At 39.1% G+C, this 23,602-nt stretch overlaps 1 protein-coding gene across 1 annotated transcript in view; it reads left to right on the top strand.

Annotated features, from left to right (window-relative positions):
• The window catches only part of myo10l1 (myosin X, like 1), an 86,146-nt gene that overhangs the window by 47,684 nt on the left and 14,860 nt on the right, over positions 1 to 23,602 (top strand). Inside the window, exons 4-24 of the mRNA XM_055160787.1 lie at positions 1,933 to 2,120; positions 4,771 to 4,905; positions 5,067 to 5,191; positions 6,257 to 6,270; positions 6,389 to 6,473; positions 6,579 to 6,685; positions 9,602 to 9,731; positions 11,229 to 11,347; positions 14,040 to 14,186; positions 14,283 to 14,383; positions 14,535 to 14,601; positions 15,853 to 15,945; positions 16,020 to 16,088; positions 18,207 to 18,289; positions 19,130 to 19,232; positions 20,183 to 20,263; positions 20,495 to 20,619; positions 20,889 to 21,006; positions 21,445 to 21,551; positions 21,635 to 21,920; positions 23,095 to 23,383. Of these exons, the coding sequence (XP_055016762.1) occupies positions 1,933 to 2,120; positions 4,771 to 4,905; positions 5,067 to 5,191; positions 6,257 to 6,270; positions 6,389 to 6,473; positions 6,579 to 6,685; positions 9,602 to 9,731; positions 11,229 to 11,347; positions 14,040 to 14,186; positions 14,283 to 14,383; positions 14,535 to 14,601; positions 15,853 to 15,945; positions 16,020 to 16,088; positions 18,207 to 18,289; positions 19,130 to 19,232; positions 20,183 to 20,263; positions 20,495 to 20,619; positions 20,889 to 21,006; positions 21,445 to 21,551; positions 21,635 to 21,920; positions 23,095 to 23,383 (2,572 nt within the window). The remainder of the gene's footprint in view (positions 1 to 1,932; positions 2,121 to 4,770; positions 4,906 to 5,066; positions 5,192 to 6,256; positions 6,271 to 6,388; positions 6,474 to 6,578; positions 6,686 to 9,601; positions 9,732 to 11,228; positions 11,348 to 14,039; positions 14,187 to 14,282; positions 14,384 to 14,534; positions 14,602 to 15,852; positions 15,946 to 16,019; positions 16,089 to 18,206; positions 18,290 to 19,129; positions 19,233 to 20,182; positions 20,264 to 20,494; positions 20,620 to 20,888; positions 21,007 to 21,444; positions 21,552 to 21,634; positions 21,921 to 23,094; positions 23,384 to 23,602) is intronic.

Below are 23,602 nucleotides of genomic sequence, written 5' to 3'. Positions count from 1 at the left end.
CCTACAACTAAAGCATAGACTGGACTGCACTGGACAGAAATGGATTTACTGATTAATATAAGAAGTATTTTCATGTTTTTATTTAGTAAAAGTGTATACATGGATTATTTAATATTGATGGTGACCAATATTTCAAATGACCACTAGAGGCAGTATTTTTTTATTTTTTTTATTTATAAGGAGACTGTGTAACATTTAGTGCTGACTTAACACAGTGGAGCATTATTGTTTTTGTCCAGCTTTCCTCAGACTTCCATTAGCTGACACATTAAATGCTATTTGGAACTAAGCCAGGCATATTTTATAGGTTCATTGATTCGCTTTAAGTACACTGTATATCAGATCAGATTCACACAGACGATGACCGCAGGGTTTCTATCTTCCCCTTTCACAATCTACAATGTTTGAAATGGTGATATATATTGTTTGAGTGTAATATGTTGTGTTTTATTGACTATATAAAGAGTAGCTGCTGTCATACTAAATAATAATATCGAGCAAAGGTAGGAAGTCATTTGGGCGAATGCCTTTGAAACCTGTGAGTTACTACAAACACTATTGGATGAATGAGGAAATGCATCAGTACAATAAGAAACAATACGTGAATTACTGCTGCATACAACTTTATGTTCAGACAATCATTTTTTTTCTCCCTATTCTGTTGTATAGTATCTCTTCAACTAAGGATGTGCCATAAAACTATAATAAAATCTGAAGGTGACACCAAGATTGCTTTGTATTGTTTTCAGTGGTCTGTGCTCATTGGTGCATGGACCCAGAAATCATTTTCTCTTCCACATTTTCTTCCTGAATACGGGCGAGCTCCTCCCACCCGTGTGACGTCTGTAACGTGCACAGCGTGGAGCATTATGACCAATCAAAGCGAGAGCTATTAGAGTGGAGCTACTGGGGCTAAGGCTTTCAAAACTAACTTTTAGGCGCTTTTAGCATTTAAATTTTTAAAACAAATAGAAAAAAATCCCTACAAAATCTGACCTTTGTGAAAGTTGTCGATGTCCTATTAGCTGAATGCGGACAGTTTGAATTCCCTAAAAATGCATCGCACTTTACAGGAGAATTATTTTTGGGCCCAAACTCCCGGGGAGCCGCAGTACCTGGAGCGGCCACTAGTTGGTCTCAAGCTGGGACAGAGGGGGAATGCCGTTTTTTTGTTATAGATCCACGGAATATGTTAGGTACATGCCCTTCATTTGAGATTTGAACATGAAGTTATATTGTACTAAGCAATAATTCATGTCTTGTTTAGTTCTGCACTGATGTATTCCCATCCCAGTGTAGTGAAGTGTTACTGAACCTGTTTTTGTTGTTGTTGTTTGTATGTATATTGTAACTGTACTGGAAAAATACTCTGATATGTAGAAGGATAATTGTATGGAGACAATGGAGTGTGATGGGAATGCTGAGTCCAGTGTGGTGACGAGGCACAGGGCTGGAACAGTGATCCACATGGAGAGCACTGGGGCTGGAACAGACTTACACAAACTTTTTTGATCCACAAGGGAATTTATTTGAACACAGTAGCTCACATATCACAACATAATATAATTACAAATAAATGGTAATAATACATTCTAAGTAAGTAGCAAAAAAGACAGCAAGAGAGAGGTGTCAAATAAGGCATAAACATCAACATAGCACTGCTTAATAAGAATAATATTGTGAAACTATATGACTTACAATCATGCAAGAATTAGACATTTTGGTTGCATTATTTGAGTAATAATATTCTTACAAGTGCTCCTGAACATTTTGAGCAAAAAAATACATTTAGTGAATGCCGAAAATGCTGGTAAGAAAGCCTTAAGTACGAATTTGTTCATTCTACTTCATGAATGAGGCCCATGGTTTTTGTGTGGCAGAGTCTCCAGAAAGATGATTATAATGATAAGTGTTTTGGTTGTGTTTTTCCAGACCAACATCGGCAGCATCTTGGCGGCGGTGAACCCGTACAAGCAGATCTCAGGCATGTATGACCTGGAGCGGGTGCACCAGTACTCCAGGCACCAGTTTGGAGAGCTCCCCCCTCACATCTTCGCCGTGGCTAACGAATGCTACCGCTGCATCTGGAAGCGCCATGACAGCCAGTGTGTCCTCATCAGGTGGGCAGAATTTCATAAGCTGCTGCACACACTGGTCTCTTGGCTACAATACAAATAAGATAATTAAAATGCCTGATGGATTGTGCTTGATTGTGTATGCGGGCCTCATAAAATCCAAGGTTATGGGAAAGGAGCTGTTCAGGCAGATTGATTTTGGGTCATGAAAAGGACAGTGTGCGGTTCTTTGACTCCAGGAAATAAATATGATAGATTGCAAATCAAAGGTGCATTATGTAACTTTTCTGATGGAGTTACACCACAAGTTGCTGGTCAGCTCTGTGGAGTGGAGGGCCAGGCCAAAAGCACACAATGGAAGATAGATAAAATTTCAGGCAATGTAATAATAATAGTAATAGTAATAATAATAGTAATTGCCATGAAGAAGTTACATCTTAATTAGGTGTACCATTTGTTGTTTGGAATTTCAATTAAGAATGAAAAACAATAAAAAGGGGGAAAAGTTTCTTATTTCATCATTACATTTTAGTGTCAAAAAAAAAAAAAAAAAAAAAAAGTACAATATTTAATTTAAAATTTCTTTCAAATAACACCAATCAGAAAACATTTCCCATTTCAGTTTTGGTATTTTATTTTCTCTTTTTTATATGTTCTGGAAGTTCTTCTGTTTAGCGCTCCATGTGTGAATTCAGTGTCAACCACGGATCTATAATAAAAACAATTTTTATTATAGTTCTATGGTGTCAAATGAACAAAGGAGAGTTTATCGTTGCTTTCTGTTTCTCGTCATGGAGTTCAACAATTATGCAAAACTAAACACATCACTATAGGAAGAAGAGGACATGTTTGTCCACAAAACTGCAATGATTTTTCAGGAAAGTCTTTCTAGAAACAGAACTTCCAGGGCAAATAAACCAGAGAGACTAAAATATCAAAATTAAAACAGAGACTGTTTTTTGATTGATGTTTTAAAATAAACTTTAAATTAAATATTGAGAGTAGAGGTCGAAATCTGTTTGACACTAAACTGGAATAATGAAATAACAAACCGTTTTACCATTTTATTGTTTTTTATTCTTAATTGACATTCAAAAGAACAAATGGTACGCAGACTTAATTAGTATGTGATTTTTAAATTGCAGAATAAAAAAATGACTTTATTTACTCTGTATTTATAACGGGAACTACTATTACTGAATTGCAAGTACGACTACTACTACTACTTCTACTACTACTACTATCTGCAATCTACTGATTACTATTCTACCTCCTTTTACAGAGAATTACATCTATTACATTTATAGATACGATTATTAAAAGGCGCATATTTTCTGATCTATGTTATAATGTTGTTTCCTCGTCAACGTTTTGTGTCATCCACAGAGTCAGAGTTTTTCTCTCAAAATGTGTGAATGAAACAAAACAAAACTCCGGTTATATTTATGATGCAGTAACAAGATTATAACATGGCCTAAAGCTCAAAAGAGTAAATTTTGCACAATATAGGACCTTTAAGTTTTACCATAGAGACAGTTATTGGTGACTTATGACTTGACACATTATTCAGCAGCTTTGTCTCGTGTTTTCTTTGTATTATTCGTTCCTGTTACACTCTGCTTAGTCACTGGCTGATCGAGTGGGAGGGACGACTGCTGCAGATATCAAACCTCAGCTCATGCATTAAACACACTAAATGAGATACGTGAAGGTCACAGAAGGTCACGTCTTGTTCATCAGATTAACTGTCAATTGCTTTCTTTCTCTTTTTTTCCTTGTCTCGCATTCTCTCTCTCTCTTTCTCCCTCTTTTTTCACTCTTTCTCTCTAACAATCACTTCTTTCTATTTCTCTTTCATCCTCTCTAACTCATGAATTCTCTCTCACATACTCTCACTCGCTTTCTCTCATTGTTTACACTCTCTCTCACTCTTTTCTCTCACTCTCTTTCTTTTCACTCCTTCACACTCTCTTTCTCTCTTTCGCTTTTTCTCTCTAACTCTCACTCTTTTCTCTCACTCTTTCTCCCTCTCCAACTCATTAATTCTCTCTCTGTCGCGCTCTCTCATTCTTTTCACTCTCTCTTGCACTCTCTTTCACTCTTTCTCTCTCTCACTCTTTTCTATCACTCTTTCCTCCTCTCCAACTCATTAATTCTCTCTCATACTCTCTCTCTCACGCTCTCTCAATATTTTCACTCTATCACACTCTCTCTTTCACTCTTTCTCTCTAACTCTCACTCTTTTCTATCACCCTCTTCCCCTCTCCAACTCATGTCTTTCTCACACTCTCGTTCTCACTGTTTTCACTCTCTCACACTTACTCTGTCTCTCTTTTATTCTTTCTTTCTCACTCTATTTCCCCACCCTTTATCCCCAACTCTCACTCTTTTCTCCAACTCTCATGCTCATTCTGTCTCACACACACACTGTCTCTCTTTTACCCTTTCTCTCTCACTCCCTCCCTCTCTGTCATGCTCTTTCTGTACCATTTTCTCTTATTTCCTCATTATTTCTCTCTAACTCTCACTCTTTTCTCTCACTCTCTCCCGCACTCCAACTCTCTCACACCCATCCTCTCTCTCACTCCTTCCCTCTCCCTCACACTCTCTCTCATACTCTTTCTCTCTCACTGTGTCTATTTCCTCCCTCTTTCTCTCTTTTTCTCTCCCTCTCTCTGTCTTTGTGTGTTCTCAGTGGAGAGTCAGGAGCAGGAAAAACAGAGAGCACCAAACTGTTGCTCCAGTTCCTGTCTGTGATGAGTCAGAACTCAGCTGGGACTCCTGCCTCAGAGAAGACCACACGGGTGGAGCAGGCCATTGTACAGAGCAGGTATTCATCAGTATCACACAATTCAGCAATGTCCTAACACATTTGCACCGACAGAACTTTCTACACTACATTTCAGTAACAACAACAATAACAACAGTGCATCACGGGGGAATAAATAGCACTGATAAATACTAAAATCCTCTCTCTGTGTGTCTGTACAGCCCCATAATGGAAGCCTTTGGAAACGCAAAGACTGTTTACAACAACAACTCCAGTCGCTTTGGGAAGTTCATCCAGCTGCACTTCTCTGAGTGCGGCAACATCCAGGGAGGCTGTGTCATCGACTGTATCCTTCACTCAAATGGATGTTTCACACTCACTCAGACACTCAGACTGGACTGGTGCAGCTGTGACCAGAGTCCTGCACGGGTCCATTTTTGGAGACCCGCACCCACCTGCATCTGCACAGTACAGCTCCGCACCCGCCCGTTAACCCGTGATTATATCAAAGTTAAACCCACACCCAGCCGGACCCTTTAACACTCCACCTGTTACCCGTCCCTGCCCGTGATAAATCACACACAATTTACAAGCATGCTAACTGAAGCATCCATCAGAATACAAATTGAAAAGTTACGACTTCAAGAATTACGATCACGAAATGAAATGAAACGGTTATGCTTTCTTTAGTACAAATACGACTTCACTGTCATCACTTCACAGATATTAGCAGAAGAAACACTGATCGAGATGCCAGACTTTTGTGCTGCACACGCCACGGACTGAACCAGGACTAAACCAGAACTAAATCTGGACTAAACCAGGACTAAGTCAGAACTGAACCAGGACAGGTCCAGAGGTGTGCCCGCGTAGTCAGTCGAGTGACTGCAGGTGAAAGGACCAGTGCAGAGCTTTGTGCCACACGGAGGTAATTGCAGCCGTCGCCCGATTGTGCTTTGCGGACATCCTGCTCCACTGGCTCAGGGTTCTGTCTCTCTCTCTTAAGTCCAAGATTAGTCCTGGTGTAGTTCTGGTTTAGTCCTGATTTAGTCCTGACCTGCCCGTCTGTAATCACTACCCGCCCATAAATTCCAGAACGTTAAAACCCGTTTGTTTCAACAATTATTTGCCTGTACCCGGTGCAGGACTGGCTGTGACTCCTGTGTTGGTGCGGTTTAGTTGTGCTGTGACACGATAATCCAGAATGCCATGGCACCTCCGCAGGCAACTCTGTTTTGCTCCAAGTCCAGACTGAGCTCCTCTCAGTTTGTTTAATTATTTGGAATTCTTGTGGTCTCTGCACCAGAGCTGCTCCTTGTGCAGTCTGAGCCTGGGGTAACATTTACTTCATGGGACAAACAATAAATACGACAATTTATCTATAAGTTATGTCCTTGACTCTGCTTCATAGATCTACTGGAAAAGGTAACCTGCCTGAGGACATGTGCTGCACTTCTCCAGACCAGTGTTATTAAATACTATATGTCTTTACTGTACATCTGAATCAAACGTTGAGTCTTTTGTTGTATTGATTTTGCTGTAGAATCGCGTTGTACGACAAAACCCGGGGGAGAGAAACTACCATATCTTCTACGCACTATTGGCAGGAGCTACAAAGGAGCATCGAAGTGAGCCAACCAATACATTATCAACAATGAATGAATAGAACCTTATGGTGTTTTCATCGCATAATTGCATCTATTACATCTCTATGATTATTAATGCTTTTTCAGGCCAGTACTTTATGGAAGAAGGAGCCGAGTCTTTTCACTACCTCAGTCAGGCGGGATGTTGTAAAGACAAGAGCCTGAACGACAAGGAGCTCTTCAACAGCGTCATGGTGAGAAACAGAAAACAATTATAGAAATGGAGACATAATACATTCAATTTACATTTCCGATTTTATGAAAGCCTTAAAGTTCTGATATTACACAAAGTCAAAAACATACCTGGCGTTGTGTTTTGTTTCATTCATGCATGTTTGAGTAATCCTTTATTATTAGTCTGTTATTAGTAGATCTCCAAAGCTCAAAATGCTCTGTTCCACCGTGTAGCTTTCAAGTTTATAGCTAGCTTTAACCTTTTATTTCAATAGAGATTGACAATTCCTGGGCTGAAATGATCCAAATAAAGGTTTATAAAGTTTTGAAAGACAGTGGCACACTTCTTTTATTCTCACCTGGCTTTACAATACAGGTTCAACTCCAATGCAAGGGTGTAGGTTTGCACAGGGACGGTGGGGACATGTCACAACCAATATTTGGGGAAGACAAAATAGTCCCTACCAATATTTGACATTTTATATTAAGAAACAAAAATATACATTTATTCTGATATTTTCCCAAACTCAGTAGTATTAATTTAACAAGTTTTAGTTCGCTTTTTTTTATTAGACATTCTAAGATGTATTCAGTGATATGACGACAGGGTTTCTCCTGGCGCTGTTTCATTGGCTGCAACAGAGTGATGTCATTAGTGGAGCCAGGAGTCTAAACTGGGGAAGTGGCAGGACAGGGGCGCACCTGAAGATGTCGGCTTGAGCAGGCGTGAGTGAAGACTATGTGCACCAAACTTTGAAAAACTCTTCAAAAGGAACTTACTTGGCTTCATCTTCAATTAAACTTGACTTATAATGAGTTGCCGCGGAAAAAGAGCGACTATCACCACAAGTGCACCTTCCAAACGGAGCCCTACTTGTGCACTGTTAGCAGCCCGACTCTAGTGACAATATTCCATGGAAAAATGTTTGGACATAACCTCACAAATATCTCATCACCAACAAGCAAACGGAAATCTGCTACAAACTTCTACATTGCTGTTATCCGCTAAAGAATCATCTTAGAAAGACAATGGACACAAACTGTACATTTTGGGAAGTAAAAAATTAAATCACCTCTCACTTATTTTGGACCTGCCCAAACTCTGTGTTTTGGAAAGAATTCATAAAACATATACGTAACTTCTTATTCCATTTTACCCTTTCTTATAAAGATGTGCTGTTTGTTTTTTGCAGTGTGCATCGTACAAAAAGTAAACAACATTATATAATTAATCTATTAAAAGCTGAGACCAAACCTACGCCCTTGCTCCAGTGTAGACTTAGGTTAGGTTAGGTTAGGTCGCTTTATTCGTACCCGTAGGTAAATTTGCTTTGCAGATTTAAGAGACAGGTTCCACATTTCACATTTCATTCATCCACAAAACACACATAAAAACACAATAAAGTGTTACAATAAAGTGTTACAGCGCTCCAGTGCAGAATGGCTTGTTCCATAAACAACCAATTAAAAACATCCAACACGCTTGTCTAAAATCACAATAAATAAATCTTAGATATGTTAAAAACACACAATCTTAGATAAATAGATTACAATTTATTCATAAGTATGATAGCAGCCGGAACGAAGCTCCTCTTAAAACGATTCGTTCTAGATCTTGGGACTAAAAACCTCTGACCAGAGGGAAGCAGCTGAAACTCTGAGTTTAGTGGATGTTGCACGTCTCCCAAAATACTCTGGGACATCCGCTGTAAGTGTCTCGAATACAGTGAGTCCAGGCGGCTCTGAGGATGGCCAATCACCTTACTCGCCCATTTAACCAACTGATTCAGGGAGTTCTTGTTTTTAGCAGAAATACTCCCAAACCACGAGACCAATGAAAACGTTAAAACTGATTCCATAAATGTTTTATAAAACAGTGTCATCATGGTTCTGTCTACACGGTAAAAGGAAAACTTTCTCAGACAGTGAAGGCGCTGGTGGCCTCTTTTACACACACCAGAACAATTATCGTCAAAACTCAATTTTGAATCAATGAGTGTTCCAAGATATTTATATGAGTCCACACACTCAACTGATTGCCCCTTTATCTCTGTGACATCACACTGAGGCGCTTGTTTTCGAAAGTCGATAATCATATCCTTCGTTTTGGATACATTTAGGTGTAGATTTGACTCTTCACACCATTTTACAAAGTCTTCAACAATTGGCCCATGGCCCAATTGGTTTTCATTTTTGTGAAGCGAGCTCACAATGACAGAATCATCCGCATATTTTATTATTGTTCTATTCTCATAGGTGCTCTGACACTTGTTGGTGTACAGTATGAACAACAGGGATGAAAGAACACATCCCTGCGGTGATCCGGTTGATGACACCATCTGGTCAGAGAGAACACCATTCACTCTTACTCTTTGTGTTCTCTGTGTTAAAAAATCAAGAATCCACCCCACAATATTAAAATCAAGGCTAAAATTTTCTAAAAGTCTTTTACAAAGAATATGAGGTTGGATTGTGTTGAACGCAGATGAAAAGTCAATAAAAAGAAGTCTTGCATGCGTTCCAATCCCCTCTTGGTTATATGGACTTGGTTTAGTCCTGGTTTAGTTTTGATGTTAGCTCCTGGTTTAGTTCTAAGTTAGATCCTAGTGTAGTCATTGATGCTTCTTATGGTGCCCTGTCAGCAAATAATATAGTTTTTTTTTTTTTTTTATATTAAAACAGCAGTTAAGTGTAACGTCTTGTCATGTTTTTAGTCAAGCTTGCAAATCTTGACAATTTTACTAAACCTTCTGCAAATTTTTCAGTTCTATAATGTGACGTCATGTCCTTTTTTGCTTTTGTTTACCGTCTTCCATTAGGCGCGCACACACTCATTGTCAGTATTTACACAGAGCCGCAGAGCCTTATAGCTAGAGCAGCCTGTTAAGCCTCTGGTAGCCTCTCAGTATTGATTTGCGTTGTGTGTGTGCGTATAGGAAGCGCTGAAGGTGCTGCAGTTTAGTGAGGAGGAGATCCGAGACATGTTCAAGCTGCTGTCTGGAGTCCTACAGCTGGGCAACATCGAGTTCATGACTGCAGGGGGCGCTCAGATCACCACCAAGCAAGGTAACTGTGTTTTTATCTTGACCTGACCTGACTACGGCTAAAACTATTTCGATGTAGGTCAGTTTTTGCTTTAAGTATTTGAGGTGTTTTGGAGGTGTTTGGGTCTTTTCCTGACGTGACCTTTTCTTGATAGAAGCAGAAAATTATAAAATTATCCTGTTTACTTTAAATGCATTATAATAGTTGCTGCTCATGAGTTTGGAAAGAAATTACTTATAAATCTTAAAATTGAAGGAGTAAAATTTGGGGATTTAAAAATATGTTAAAATGACAAAATATCTTCTTTCTTCTCATATTTAAAGGTCCTATATTACACATAATTGACTTTTGTGAGCTTTAAGTCATGTTATAATATTGTTACCTCATCAAAAACATACTTGGAGTTGTGGTTAGTTTCATTCACACGTGCTTGAGTAACTCTGCATTATTAATCTGTGTACATCTCCAAAACTCAAAATGTCATGAAGTTTTTAAGTTAACAGCTCCTTTTACCTTTTTTGAGAAGGGATCAGAAATTCCAGGGCTGAAATTATCCAAATGATTCTAGTGAAGGTGTATGGAGTTTAAAAAAAATTTCTTAATTGACTTACCTGGTAAAATATTGATTAAATAAATTAACAAAATAAACACAGCAAGACTGTCCTGGGTTCGATTCTGGGGCAGTCTGGAGCCATTCTGTGTGGAGTTTGGATGTGCCTGCGTAGGTTTCTTCTGGGTGGAAAAAGAGAATTCTGATTCTTCATCTCATTAGGATAAATAAAGGTCAAATAAAGCTATCTATTTTGTTTTATTTTCTATCTATTTAGATCTTGCATATTTAACTTTACAACACTAACACATTCCAAACTGAGTCAATATTTGTGAAGGAAAACGGGAACATTATGTATGTTTGTGCTGCAACTAACAATGATTTATTATGAATGAAAAGAATTAGTTATTCTTTTGATTATTCCACAAGTTGTTTAGATTGTAAAAGCCCTATGAATATGATATTTTAGTGCATTTGACCCAGATGAAGCTTAAATGTGCTCTGTACAACTTTTCTGGTGGAAGGTCCACTACGTGCTTGTCATGAAAATGTTATTGCTTTGTCTAGAATGTTCCACAGTACAGATTAAACCTATCTATCACAAGGGAGACAGCGACTATGTTAGATTACAATTTACATCAGTGGAGAGTCGCCCCTATTCACAAAAGGAATTATAGTATTTCTGAGGAACACCTGTAATCAATAATGAATAAAGCGTAGATGGATATGTTTAATGTCATACCATTCCAGGAAAAGCAATAACATCTCCATAGAGACAAGAAGGTAGCAGACCCCCCACCAGAAAAGAGATATTTAAGAGATACCACTTGAGACAGAGAGCACATGACATATTTTGTTTTGATTTCTACATTTGTTGATCATTTAGTTGCAAATGATTAACTTGTAATGCATGTAAAGCTCTGTGTATACATATACGTCTAACGCCCCTTTACTGTACGTACTTCCAGTGGTCACAAACGTCAGCGAGCTCTTGGGCCTGGACGCCTTCCAACTGTCTGAAGTGCTGACCCAACGTTCTATCATCCTCAGAGGAGAAGAGATCTGCTCCCCACTCACCATCGAGCAGGTCAGGCTCCTCTTCAGCGCAACATGGACACTACAACACAACTAAACCAGTGCTCATTTTGGACAAGACATTTTTATTATGTTTTGTTTCTAAAGAGATTTTTATTAGGGGTGGGACTTCATTAAAAAAATTATCTGATTAATTACAGGCTTTGTAATTAATTAATCTCAATTAATAGCGTAACAATATATGCCCCAAAAGCAACATTTATTTTATGTAAATGAATTTTAGTGGACGATTTCTCAAATAATATGCCCAGACATGACTTTTAAACTGAACCTCTTTTAATGTCTGGAAAAATGTCTTGCATTTGATTTCAAAATAGTAGACAAAGGTAAGGTCCTTGTCCAAAACTGAAGAGACTAAAAGTTATTACCTTCTGAACGTAATGCTTCTGTGCTTGCTGTGACATGTTTTGTATTTAAATGGTATTGTAGGGTTGAGGTGCTTCTGTGATATGCAAACTCTTCTCTGCACAGTTTGCAATAAACAACGCGTTTGTCAATACTTCCGGCGGGTAATGTTTTGAATAGAAATTTACCGTCCAGCAAACTCAGAACGCTTTCATGCTCCATTGTTTGGAACTGTGTGCGTCAGTATAATTGTCATACCACAACATGGTGCTCTGACAAATGTTCCAGGTTGTTAGGCAAACTTCAGTAAAATGCATTGATATTTTTAATGCATTATTTTCTTTCAAATTAATTAATAGTAATTAACTATTAACTAGTAAAGTCCCACCCCTATTTTTTTCTTATAATAATCCCTTACACTTTATAGGTTTACCAAAGCCTACACTACTACACTGCAGTCATTGTTCATTCACTTCACATCCATTAGTCATGAGCAACTACTGTAGCCAGAGCTGCCCTGGGGCAAACTGACAGAACTGAGTGCCAATCCCCACATCATTAGTCCCTCTGACACACACCAACACACACACACACATACACACATACACACACACACACGCACGCACACACACACACACACACACACACACACACACACACACACACACACACACACACACACACACACACACACACACCATTGCTCTAACCACTGAACTGCAAACTTATAATTTTAGCCAACCATAAAATATCAATTGCATTGCTTCACCATCAGACAAGACATGTTCCTTGGATGTTAAATTGTGGCTCTGGGTTTGAAAAATTTAACATTGATCTCTTGCTTTCATTAGGCCCGAGCGCCAGAGGCTGGCGAAGGGCCTATTAGTATCGCAAAGCGATGCTCCAAGTGGCCGAAAAATGGAATGGCGCGACGTGACTCGCCCGTACTGACCAGGGACCCTCGCCATGATGTAGCAATGCGCCTGAGGTTTCCGAAAATGTATAGTTTGTCGGCCAAAAAAAAGCGGAACATTGTTCTCGCATCAGAATATTATTCTTTCTTTCTTCTTTCTTCTTTCTTATTATTTTTCTCCTAACCAGCTCACCCATTTTTCACCCACTAAACAATAATAAAAAGTCCTGGAAATTTTGCCATCTGGTAAAACTCGCGCTTCCCTACGTTTTGGCTATTTTCATTTTCCAAACAGAAATAAAATGGCTTGTCAGCGCCCCCAAACGACTCAAAAATGCATTAGGGAATACGAATGACACAAAAAAAAATTTGATGATGCATCATGGGAATAGGAACAAAAAAGTATATTACGCAGTTGCTCGGCAACCAACAGGAAGTCGGCCATATTGGATTGATCGTGCGACCTGTCCTCGTACTTGAACGAACTCGTCCTAGGGCGTTTGACCCAGACAGAATCATTCTGTATCATCTAGACAAGTGGGACATTAAAAGTTGTTAAAAGCTTTTTAAAAGGTCACACGGTGTTGCCGTGGCAACGGTGCAAATTTCGGGTTAGTTTTTAGGGCTCACCATCAAACTTCAACGACTGATAATTTGCACAAACTTTGGCCGATTTCACTCAAATTTTAATCGTGGGTTCACACCCCGACCAGACTGATGTAAGAAAATACAAAAATGGGTGCAATAGCGCCCCCTAGAAAATTTGTATGTAAAAATAAGGTTTTATTTGTCACAGATATACAAAATTTGGTATCCACATTTGTGACATGGTCTCGATTAAAAAACTCAATGATGCTCACATCCCGTTTACATTGTGTTGCCATGGCAGCCAAGCCAAAATTGTATCCTTGCCAATGGGACGTCCTTACACAAACATTGGCGTAGCCAAACCAAATTTGGTAGCCAGATGCATCATGGCAATAAGAACAGAAATGTATATTGTGACCACGCCCCATTACAAACCGGAAGACCGCCATCTTGGATAATTTTTTTTGCCAAATTTTGAAATTTGCAGGGTTAAATTAAGATTTTTAGGGCTAGGGGTGGAGCTATGGTTAGGATTATGATTAGGGTAAGGTTTAATCTTAGGCTTATTAGGGTCAGTGTGAGGTGCGGTGTTTGCGGGGCGCGGCGTAAGCACGCGCGAGGGCCGATCATTGCCGCTTGCGGCTATATTTTGCTCTTGCTTTCATTTATTCAGTTATATTTATTTCAGATTAAACAAAAATAACAAAACTTTTAGTAAATTAATATATTTACTATCAGTTGTAATTTGAGTCAGTAAAAATACAACAAAAATTATGACACAAATACATGTATATCTCAACAAATTTATCACTGGCTCTGACTTTTTTCTTTCCTCCAGGCTGTAGATTCCCGGGACTCAGTTGCCATGGCGCTGTACTCCCAGTGTTTCTCGTGGATCATTCTCAAAATCAACCAGAAAATCAAGGGGAAGGAAAATTTCAAGTCCATCGGAATTTTGGATATTTTTGGTTTTGAGAATTTTGAGGTATAATTTTACAGATCAATATTCACTTACTTTAAGAATTTTGTAATCTTAAACTTTTATTTTACACATATATTTATTATTGTGTGTGTGTGTTAGGTGAATCGCTTTGAACAGTTTAACATCAACTACGCCAATGAGAAGCTACAGGAGTACTTCAACAAACATATCTTCTCTCTGGAGCAGCTGGAGTACAACAGGTCTAGTGGTTATTTTTTTAAATGTCTTATATTACACAAAATGTATTCTTCTAAGCTTTTAACCATGTAATCATATTGTTACCGCTCTAAGACAAGTTAGTGTAGCTTGAACTAATAAAAAATGTGTAATAATGATCGTTATTTTGCACAGGGAGGGGGTCCAGTGGGATGCAATTGACTGGATGGACAACGCTGAGTGTCTGGATCTAATTGAGAAAGTAAGATTATGGATTTTTGTATTTGTAAATAATGTAATTCTGTTTAATTTTAATTTGTATTAGCATGTATTTTCAAGAATATACCATATACTTGGTGGCATCTACAGTGGAGGAAATAAGTCTTTGATCCCTTTTGCTGATTTTGATTTTGAAATGCAAATGAATTAAAATATTTTCTATGATGTGATTTTCTGGATTTTCTTTTTGATATTCCATCTCTCAATGTTAGAATAAACCTACCATTAAAATTATACACTGTTCATTTCTTTGTCAGTGGGCAAACCAACAAAATCAGCAAAGGATCAAATACTTATTTCCTAGTACTCATGCCTCACAGCAAGAGGGGTCTAGGTTCCCAGAGTGAGTGGATTGTTTTTGTGTGGAGTTTGCAAATGTCATTATATTTCCAAAGATAGCTACAGTAGGTATTCTTGACCAAAACGACTGGATCCTTGGGTGCATTTTATCAATCTAAAATGGACAGAGAGTCAGGACAGAATGGAGCTAGACAGTCCTTTCCAATTTGAGGTCCACTCTGGTTTCAGAAGTAAATCTCCCATTTGTTTTTCTCATAGAGTTCTAGGTGCTAAGTAATGTCCATAATGCAGTCGTTTTAAGTGCAAAAAGCTAATTTAAAATACAAAACTCAGCAAAATTATTTAATAACTTAGCAGTGTGTAAAGTTTAAGAAACAGATTTTAAATAAAAATGTTGGTCTTGTGGTCATTAGTCACCACAGAGCTGATTGGCCCTGAGCAAGCTTTCGGATTTTTAATATACATTTTTTGTTGGGAAAACAAATGTGAAATTTACATCTGGAAATGGGGGCTAAGGGTCACTGATACTTAGGTGCAAATATATTACAACGCTGAATGCCAGTATACACAAAAAAGTCTTGATTTCATTGTGAGAAAATATACGATCATGTTTTCTAAGCAAATTTGACCTTTATACAAATATTGTGGCAGATGAAAAAGTTGGTTACATACACTGGTGGAAATGTAGGTCATATGCAAAGGACACAATAAACAAATAAAGTCTGCAAATAAAAAAACAACAACAGTCAAACAGATCAGAGCTTGTGTTTGTTTTCTTTACATGTGTTTAAAAAAAATCAGCTTATGTTTACGAGAGTCCAGTGTGCTTACCTTTAATGTAAATAAAATGATTGAATGAATGAAAAAACAAAGTCATATTGGAGTATCATGTTTTTTATTCTGTAATTGACATTAACGAACCCTCTCTCCACAGAAACTGGGCTTGTTGGCTCTGGTGAATGAAGAAAGCCGTTTCCCCAAAGGCACAGACTTCACTCTGCTGGAGAAGCTGCACAGTCGACATTCAGTCAGTCACGTGAAAAAGAGTTATAAAACATATTCTTTATCTGATATCTCACCTGTGCCATTTGTTTACCACAGACCAATCCGTACTACGTGAAGCCCAGGCTCGCAGACCACCAGTTTGGAATCAAGCACTACGCTGGAGAGGTGAGAGAAGGGCGCATTTAGGAGATATATAATGCAGAATCGACTTTTCAGAGCTTTTAACTGTAATATAGTCGGTTCTCCTTCTCATTTACCCTCTCAAAGTTTATGTAAGTGAGTTAAAGGTTGTATAGAGGATTTTCCAAGGAACGAGAAATCCAGCGACTGTTTGTCCTTTTTCAAATGTTGCGCATGCGTGAAACCCCCCCCCCTCCCCTACAGCTCCCTACGTAGAAACGCCTCCTCCCGCCTCCTTCTTACGCCAGAAACAGGTTTGTTTACAGCCGGTGCGCTGCACATGACTTGTAAACAACTAACTACAGTGTTGGTTAGGCAAGGCGGAGAAGTGAGGAGCGGGGGGAGCGGGTGTGCGGACATTTCGTGCGCGAACGAGAAGTGAGGAGCAGGGAGAAGAGCGGAGCAGGGAGAGGAGAGAGGAGAGAGGAGCGGTGCGCGGAGATTCCGTGCCCGGAGAAGTGAGGAGCAGGGGGAAGAGCGGAACGGGCAGCGGGGACAGGAGCAGGAAAGGGTGCAGAGAAGGGTGCGCGGAGATTCAGTGCGAATGAACTAGCTACAACACGCAGCTGCAAGCGGACTCTTTCTTTGCCTTGAAAATTACATTTTCAGACATAGGATATCGCTTTCGTGTCCTGAAAAACGTTTGTCTCGCTCTTGGAAATAAAGTACGTTTTCATAATAAGCAGAAGTTGACCTGTCCAGGAGTAATTTGGCGACCAATGCGTCAGTCTTTAGACCCTGCGTCTGCTTCAGTTGTGCCATCGCTGGAATGAATCTTCAAGAATCACCTTAGTTTGGCTTCGCTGCTTTTACCCTTGTCTTCTTCTTTCAGCAATCTCAAAAACGGACTTTCTTTTGCGGCTAACTGCTCCTGGATTCTTGTCGCCATTGCAACAAACTTTGTGCGAACTGCGAGGAAGATATAGGTCAAAAAAAGCCGCTAAGAACTGTTGCGTTGGTGGAGTAAACAGCATCTGTGCGGCTTGCGTCTGTGGACTGCGTGACAGGCGTACGTAAACCATGTAACGGCAGCGCGCAGGCAAGTCAGTTACGCTAGAAACGTAGGGAGTTTGATTGACAGCCTGTCAGCTAACAGATAACGAGGCAGTGTCGTTATCTATTGGCAAATGTTTAGCCCCACCACGTCCAGAGTTGATGAATTTTTATTCTCTTTTTTTTGGTCATCATAATTACAAGGCTACTGCACCTCTATAATGCTATCATTGACAATTTGAAACAAAAAAAAATCCTCCATACAACCTTTAAACAAAAAACTTGACTTTTTAGGTACATTACATTATCAGATTCCTGGATGTCTCAAAAAATGTGTAATGTGTATTTAAAGTGATTTGAGCATGTTTGAGCATGAGTGATCTTTATATTCCTGACTCCTCCTGACTTAATTGCTTCAATCTACCCCTTTTTTTCGCTGCTCCCATTCACACCCACTTGTTCTCCAAATTTAGTTTTTTAATCTGTTATACATGTAGAATTCAGCAGTACCGCGTAAAATCCTCTGCTCGCCTGCGTGGTGTGCAGCTATCCTATTGTCATTGTACTTGAGACTGGTCTTTGTTTCAAGACTGGCCTCTGCCTTGTGGACTTGGCCTTGTTTCAGTCATGAAGGAGCTTGGACTGAGTCTTGTCTCGGTCTTAAAGACTTTTGGACTCAGTCTTGAAGGAGCTTGGACTCAGTCTTGTCTCAGTCTTGAAGGTGCTTGGACTCGGTCTTGTCTTGGTCTTGAAGGTGCTTAGACTCGGTCTCGTCTCGGTCTTGAAGATCTTGGTCTTGTCCTAGTCTTAGGACTCTATGGTCTCGGACAGGTCTTGGTCTTGATTAGTGCGATCTTGACTACAACACTAAGCTATCCACAGAAGGAGCCAACAGCACACGGCTCTGTTGTTGCTGAAAGGGACAAGTGGGAATCAGCCTGAAATAAGCAAACTTGTTTCTTTAATGAAGTCATTTTAGATCAATACTGCGATTTAAAATGGCAAATTACAACACAATTATCCATGAGTATCATAAATTATAACTATATAGCAGACAAAAGCAGGATATGTCTTCCTTAAAAGTACTTGACTTTTGCTTGTGTCTGTTAGGTACTCTATGATGTGAAGGGCATCCTGGAGAAGAACAGGGACACATTCAGAGATGATATTTTGAACATGCTCAAGGACAGCAGGTATGTCTTACGAACTATGTCACATTCAATAAACGACTCACCTAATGGAGTTATATTTTTCCTGGCATTATGATTTAAGACCTCTCAGACCCAGGAAGGGAGGAAGGCCCCACCTCCCATCCTGTTCATCCATGAACCTGCTCACTCTAGACTTAAATTACGTCATGATTTCAGATGGAGGGCAGGAGTCTGTACAACTCTATGGGAGAGTTACTGTTTTTGAAAGAAATCTACAAACGTCAGATCCACAAATGTTGATCCTTACCATTATTTGTTTTGGAACCAGCTCCAAAAACTTATCATATTAATTTTATGATTTAAACAGGGTGACCAAACATCCCTATTTACCCGGGACAGTCCCAGTTTTGAGCCCTGTGTCCCCTGTCCCAGCAGATTTATACAAAACCACTGATTTGTCCCAGTTTTATACAAGAAATGTCCCAGGTGTTCTTATTTTTTACCAAAAACAATAAAGAGAGGCATACATTGTAATTTGTTTAGGTAAAACCTGCGTAAAAATGGTCAAAACACAAAGAAAATGTGACTATACTGACTCACGTGTTAGTCATGAATGTTCTTTGCGTAACAATTTTCCTTAATTACACACTTGTTTTGCAATTTTATTATTACCAACCACCAATCGAGGATGTCCCAATTATTTTATTTTGAAATTCTGGTCACCTTAGAATTAAAGCCCTTTAAGCTGACAACAATCATGTCTTTGGTGTTGAATAATGACACAACTTTAATCATAAACTAGGTCAATAAATCTGCAATGTGACAGTTAAACAGTAAATTCTACCGTAGTATTAACAACACTTATATTACACTTTCTCCCAGACTGGACTTCATCTACGACCTGTTTGAGAAAGTGGGCAGCAGGAACAACGAGGAGAAGATGGGCACAGCCAGACGCAAGCCCACTGTCAGCTCCCAATTCAGGGTGAGTTGTTGTTGTTGTTGTGTCCTTGGGCAAAACACTTATCCGTCCTCGCCCCTCGTATCTATGTACTATTTGAATGGGTGTATTTGAATGGGTGAGTGGTTCCTTGATGTAAAGTGCTTTGAGGGCCTTGAAAGTGGAAAAGACAATATACTTTTTTACAAGATGCTGTTGTAAAAAGCTTAGACACGACGTTCAGGGTGACCAGACGTCCCTATTTACCCGGGACAGTCCCAGTTTTGAGCTCTGTGTTCCCTGTCCCAGCAGATTTATCCAAAACCAGTGATTTGTTCCAGTTTTACACAATAAATATCCATGGTATCCCTATTTTTGACTAATTTGACACCTGCCAACAGTAAGGAGAGGCTTAAATTGTTATTTGTTGAGGTAAAATACAGAAAAGCTGCTCAAAAATGAACAAAAAACACAAAGAAAATGTGACTATACTGCTTCACATGTTAGTCCTGAATGGGCTGTGTGCAGAACAGTTTTTCTTATTAAACTATTTTATTATTACCCAGTTTTTTATTTTGAAAATCTGGTCACCTTATACACAGTGATAAAATTAGCAGAAACTAATTATTAGAGATAGACCGATATATTTACTTTTTAGTGTATTAGCCTTACATTTTGTTTGAGTTGACCTGCTGCCTGAAGAATACACATAAAAACTTTAGGTGAATATTTGAGTATGAAAAGATAACAAAAAACAACTACAGAGCTCTCCTTCTGGTAAAAAAAAAAAGGGTTGTGGGTAAGTTCTTGTAAATTTAAATCACATAAGTTTCTAAATCCGTCCAACATATCGGCCCAAAAATATCAGCTTTTTGGCCATCAGTTGCTCTGGGTTTGAAAGAATGATATCAGCATCGGCGATAGCAAAACGCATATTGGTTGGTGATGGGTTGATCTCTGGTGTTGATGGTGTTGATCCTCTTCTGTTATTCCAGGACTCTCTCCACGCTTTGATGGCCACCCTGAGCGTCTCCAACCCCTTCTTCATCCGCTGTATCAAACCCAACATGGAAAAGGTCAGGCACAATCCTATAATATCTATTTCTTTCACATCTTTGCTCTCATTTGCCACGTTTAGAGCTGTAATTCCAAATAAAAATAATTGAATTCTGAAAAAAAATGTATTCTGCTTTAAAAAGAACACGTAAACACTTAATTCCTAATGAAAATGATTATTTGGAATTAAATTTAATTCCGAAGTAAGTGGGTGGTTTATTCTGATGATTATTATTTCCATTTGTGTGTAGAATCCAAACAAGTTTGACCCAGAGGTGGTTCTGAACCAGCTCAGATACTCGGGCATGTTGGAGACAGTGAAGATCCGTCGTGCTGGTTTCCCAGTGCGCAGGACTTTCAAAGACTTCTTTTTACGGTAAATGGTCCATATTGTGCTCTAGTCTGATCTATGTTATAATGTTGTATCTTCATGAAAAATATCCCTGGAGTTGTGTTTTGTTTCATTCACTAATAATAAAGTGTTCTAACATGTGTGAATGAAACAAAACACAACTCCAGATTTGTTTTTGAGGAGGTAACAACGTTCTACCATGGCTCAAATCTCACAAGAGAAATATAGGACCTTTAATAATTTTACAGCATCAGTTTGTGTTAGTCATTGTTACATATTTTTTCGTTTCACAGATATAAAATTATTCTGAAGGACAAAGCGCCAAAGAACGGAGATGATAAGAAGAACAGCACAGACCTTCTATTCAAATATGACAAGACCAAGAAAGAGTGGCAGCTGGGCAAAACAAAAGTATGACAAATCATCTCTACTTTTACTTTTTAGTGACTTTTTCATGTATTTGAGCCACAGTATCATAGTATTGTATAAGTATATTGTATAAGCACTCAAAATAAGTTCACAGTGTACTGTAATTATATTGAATAACTAAAATTTTAAAGCGTTTTATGCTCAGAGAATCTGAAAGTGTGCTGTTAGCATGCTAGTTGTTATAAGTTTTACTGTGATGGAAAAACTCTGACCTCTGAAAGTTGTGAATGAATGAGGAATAACTTTGGACCACTACAAACCATTTAAACTGATTTATTTGGTTTTTTTTCACATTTTGAAGACAATAAAAATCAGCAATGAGACTATTAATTGTTTTAAACTATTAAATCGACCACACAATCACCAACTTTTAACTTGATTTATTCAGTGCTGTTTTTAATTTAGATATTTTTTCTGTAGGTTTTCATGAAGGAATCTTTGGAGCAGCGTTTGGAAAAAGATCGAGACGAAATCCGACGCCAGGCTGCCATGATAATCCGCGCTCACCTCCTCGCCTTCTCCGCAAAGTACCGCCACTTTTATCGCTTTTTACCATTCAGAATTTCAATACATTTATATTGAGCTGTTCTGAATTTTCTTTTGGTAACAGGAAGTTCTTCAAGCGTGCCCGTGCCAGCGTCATCACCCTCCAGAAGCATTTGAGGAGACACATTTTGAGAAAGCGATTCGTGAAACAGAGGAAGGCAGTGCTGGTGCTGCAGAGACACCGCAGGGGGCAGGTCGCCAGGACCCGGGTCCGAAAACTGCGAGAGGAGAAGAAGAAGAAAGAGGAGGAGCAGAGGAAGAAAGAGGAGGAGGAGAAGAAGAAGGATGGAGTAGAGGAGGGAGATGGAAAGAAGGATGAGTCGGTTGAGAAGAAGGCAAGTGGCAGCGCAGTGAGTTTACTTTTCTATAGCACCTTTTCCATCACACTCAGATCTCAGCCATTCACAAAAAGTTGTTTAATAATTTAAAGTTTGTGGCGCTCTGAGATGTGGCTAATAGCTTGCATAAACACTAAAGTACTTCCGGTTTATCATCAGTTTTTTTCTGCTGTTTGTGTAATGCAGTGGGTTTGGCTCATTTTAGATGGGTTATGCACTGGAAATATAAAATGTTTTGTTTTACATGAGTGCCGTGCAACCAGTGAGGTTTATTGAAAATATCCATCCATTTTCTTTCGCTTATCCGAGAGACATAGTCCCTCCAGTGTGTCCTGGGTTTTCCCCGGGGCCTCCTCCTGGTGGGACATGCCCAGAACACCTCCCGAGGGAGGCGTCCAGGAGGCATCTGAAACAGATGCCCGAGCCATCTCAGCTGGCTCCTCTAGACGTGGAAGAGCAGCGGATCTACTCTGAGCTCTTGAAAATAAATACATGAAAATAATAAATATTAAATAAATGAAAATAAATATTGAATAACATGTCATAAACAATCAGAATTTCATATGTATTGATGTTGGTCCCGTAATCCTCTAAATTTGAGCCCTGTAGGTTTTTGAGTAACGCTTTATATTCTCAGTAGATTATATTGTTATATTATATTTCCAGTGATTGAACCTAACAAAGTCAAAGTAGTAAAATACTGTACTGTAGATACTGAAGGTATCTGGAGTACTTTGCTAGTACATTTGCGAGTACATTTTCAAGTAGATACTTTTTACTTTTACTTCACTTCACTACATTTGAGAGCAGGCATCTATACTTTCTACTCCACTACATTTTTGAACAGGACTGAAAAGTAAAAGTATTTTTTATTATAGTTTGAGACCTATTGAAAAGCCCGAGGGACTTATTTAACACCTTCATAGTTTGAGCCAACAAAATTTTAAACATAAAAACAGCTAAGAAAAAACCCCCCAACTGATTCAATTGTTTCTGTTGAACAAAATTCAAAACAAATCTTTGTCAAAATCACTGCATTTGTAGCTTTATTAGATCTCTACATCTGCGCGAGATACTTTAAATACTAATCTGTACTTTTACTTAAGTAACAAAATTGAGTACTTCATCCACCACTGACTATTTCCAAACTCTTTAGTCTCCTTCCTAAGGAAATGTTGTTGTCCAGGATGAGACGAAGCAGATGGAAGAAATCTTGCAGCTGGAGCGTGAGATCGAGCGTCTGCAGAAGAAGCGAGAGGATGAGGTGTCTCAGCTGTGCGAGTCGTCCAAACAGGAGCTGCAGCTGCGGCGCGATGCGGAGCTCAAACGCATGAACAAAGAGGCGTCTCGAAAAGCCACCAGTCTCATAGACGTGCTCAACTTCAGCGGGGTGGACCCTGCCCTGGCCGCTGCCTCCCCCAAACCTGCAGAGGAGAAGGCCAAGACCCCCAAAACAGCCTCAGGTCCCCCTGCTGGTAAGGCTGAGGAAAAGCAATGGGTCGTGTTAACATTATAGTGCTCTTCTATGAAAAATGAGCTATCTGGATCAAATTAAGTTTAGTCAAATGATAAAAAAGGCTTGGTCCCCCAAGGTCCGATACTTTGATTTGACGGTGGAAGTGAGAAGGTTAAAGTAGGCTGATCAGAGGCAGCAGGAGGGATGGTGGGGCTGGACAAAGTCTGTGAGGTATGGA

The sequence above is a fragment of the Boleophthalmus pectinirostris genome, unplaced genomic scaffold (genome assembly GCF_026225935.1).
Source record: "Boleophthalmus pectinirostris isolate CB_2022bp ecotype Guang Dong unplaced genomic scaffold, ASM2622593v1 HiC_scaffold_10, whole genome shotgun sequence".
NCBI lineage: Eukaryota > Metazoa > Chordata > Actinopteri > Gobiiformes > Gobiidae > Boleophthalmus > Boleophthalmus pectinirostris.
The sequence above is the reverse complement of the archived record's forward strand: the minus strand, read 5'-3'. Positions and strand labels throughout refer to the sequence as shown.